The sequence below is a fragment of the Pezoporus wallicus genome, unplaced genomic scaffold (genome assembly GCF_028554395.1).
Source record: "Pezoporus wallicus isolate ANWC-B61680 ecotype Strahan unplaced genomic scaffold, APGP_CSIRO_Pwel_v1 contig_14304, whole genome shotgun sequence".
Classification (NCBI taxonomy): Eukaryota; Metazoa; Chordata; class Aves; order Psittaciformes; family Psittacidae; genus Pezoporus; species Pezoporus wallicus.
This window is the reverse complement of record NW_026638280.1, coordinates 35,934-37,498: the sequence shown is the minus strand read 5'-3', so window position 1 is coordinate 37,498 and position 1,565 is coordinate 35,934. Positions and strand designations below refer to the sequence as shown.

General features: G+C 69.8%; 1 protein-coding gene across 1 annotated transcript; it reads left to right on the top strand.

The window, feature by feature from the left end:
• Positions 1-862: 862 nt before the first annotated feature.
• MRPS24 (mitochondrial ribosomal protein S24) lies at positions 863-1,177 on the top strand. The gene has a single exon (XM_057410263.1). It carries the CDS (start codon positions 863-865, stop codon positions 1,175-1,177), a length of 315 nt encoding a protein of 104 aa, XP_057266246.1.
• The last annotated feature ends 388 nt before the right edge of the window (positions 1,178-1,565 follow it).

The window sequence follows — 1,565 nt, the reverse complement described above, 5'->3', positions numbered from 1 at the left end:
GGTGCTGTGGAGATGGGCCATGGGGCGCCATGGGGATGTGTGGGGCAATGGGCACGGTGGGGATGGAGACGTGTGGGGCAGGGGGGTGCTGTGGAGATGGGCCATGGGGCACCGTTGGGATGTGTGGGGCAGTGGGAATGGTGGGGGGTTAATGGGACGTGCGGGGCACGTGGGTACTTTGGGGACTCAGGTGTGGGGCTCAGGGGCATGGTGGGGACACGTGGGGCACGGAGGAATGTGGGGCCAGGACCCATGGGCATTGTGGGGATGGGGACGTGTGGGGCTCCTTGGTGTCCTGGGGATATGTGGGGGGCAATGGGCACAATGGGGAATGGGATGTGTGGGGCACGAGGGTGCTGTGGCCATGGGGCGCCATGGGGACGTGGGGGCACGGTGGGGAATGGGGCGTGTGGGTCATGAGGGTGCTGTGGGGCAGGGCCATGGGGACGTGTGGGTCAGGAGGGTGCTGTGGGGCTGGGCTATGGGGTGCCATGGGGACGTGTTGGTCACGAGGGTGCTGTGGAGGTGGGCTATGGGGATGTGCGGGTCAGGAGGGTGCTGTGGGGCTGGGCTGTGGGGTGCCATGGGGACGTGTGGGTCAGTGTGGACGTGTGGGTCAGGAGGGTGCTGTGGGGCTGGGCTGTGGGGTGCCATGGGGACGTGTTGGTCACGAGGGTGCTGTGGAGGTGGGCTATGGGGCGCCATGGGGATGTGTGGGTCACTGTGGGGAATGGGGCGTGCGGGTCAGGGGTGCTGTGGGGCTGGGCTGTGGGGATGTGTGGGTCACGGTGGGAAATGGGATGTGTGGGTCACGAGGGTGCTGTGGGGCTGGGCTATAGGGATGTGTGGGTCACGGTGGGGAATGGGGCGCGCGCTGACGGGGGGCGGCGCAGGGAACCTGTGCTCGGAGGGGGGCGCCGCCGAGCGCGCTCTCGAGGACGCCTTCGCGCGCCGCTTCCTGCGCGGGACCTTCCCGGGCGCGCTCCTGGCCCCGCCCCTGCTGCGCCGGCGCGGGCGCGCGCTCGTGGTGAGCGCGGTGGTGGCGCGCGCGCTCCCGGCGCCGCAGCTCCTGTTCCTGCAGGGCTGGGCCGAGGCGCTGCTGAGCGCCCTCTACCGGAGCCCCGTGCGCATCGAGCTCCTGGCCCTGCCCGCGCCGCCCGTCTACAAACACATCTGAGCCCCGCCCCTGCCCCACAGATCCCCCACCCCTGCCCCACAGAGCCCTCACCCCTGCCCCACACAGCCCTCCACCTGCCCCACAGAGCTCCCACCCTGCCCCACAGAGCCACCTCACCCTGCCCCACAGAGCCACCCATCTACAAACACATCCTGCCCCACAGAGCCCCCACCCTGCCCCACAGAGCCACCTCACCCTGCCCCACAGAGCTCCCACCCTGCCCCACAGAGCCACCTCACCCTGCCCCACAGAGCCCCCACCCTGCCCCACAGAGCCACCTCACCCTGCCCCACAGAGCTCCCACCCTGCCCCACAGAGCCACCCATCTACAAACACATCTGAGCTCTGCCCTCTGCCCCACAGAGCTCCCACCCTGCCCCACAGAGCC

Coding starts and splice junctions, on each gene's coding strand:
- MRPS24 (XM_057410263.1), top strand. CDS start 863: ATGGGGCGCGCGCTGACGGGGGGCGGCGCAGGGAACCTGTGCTCGGAG.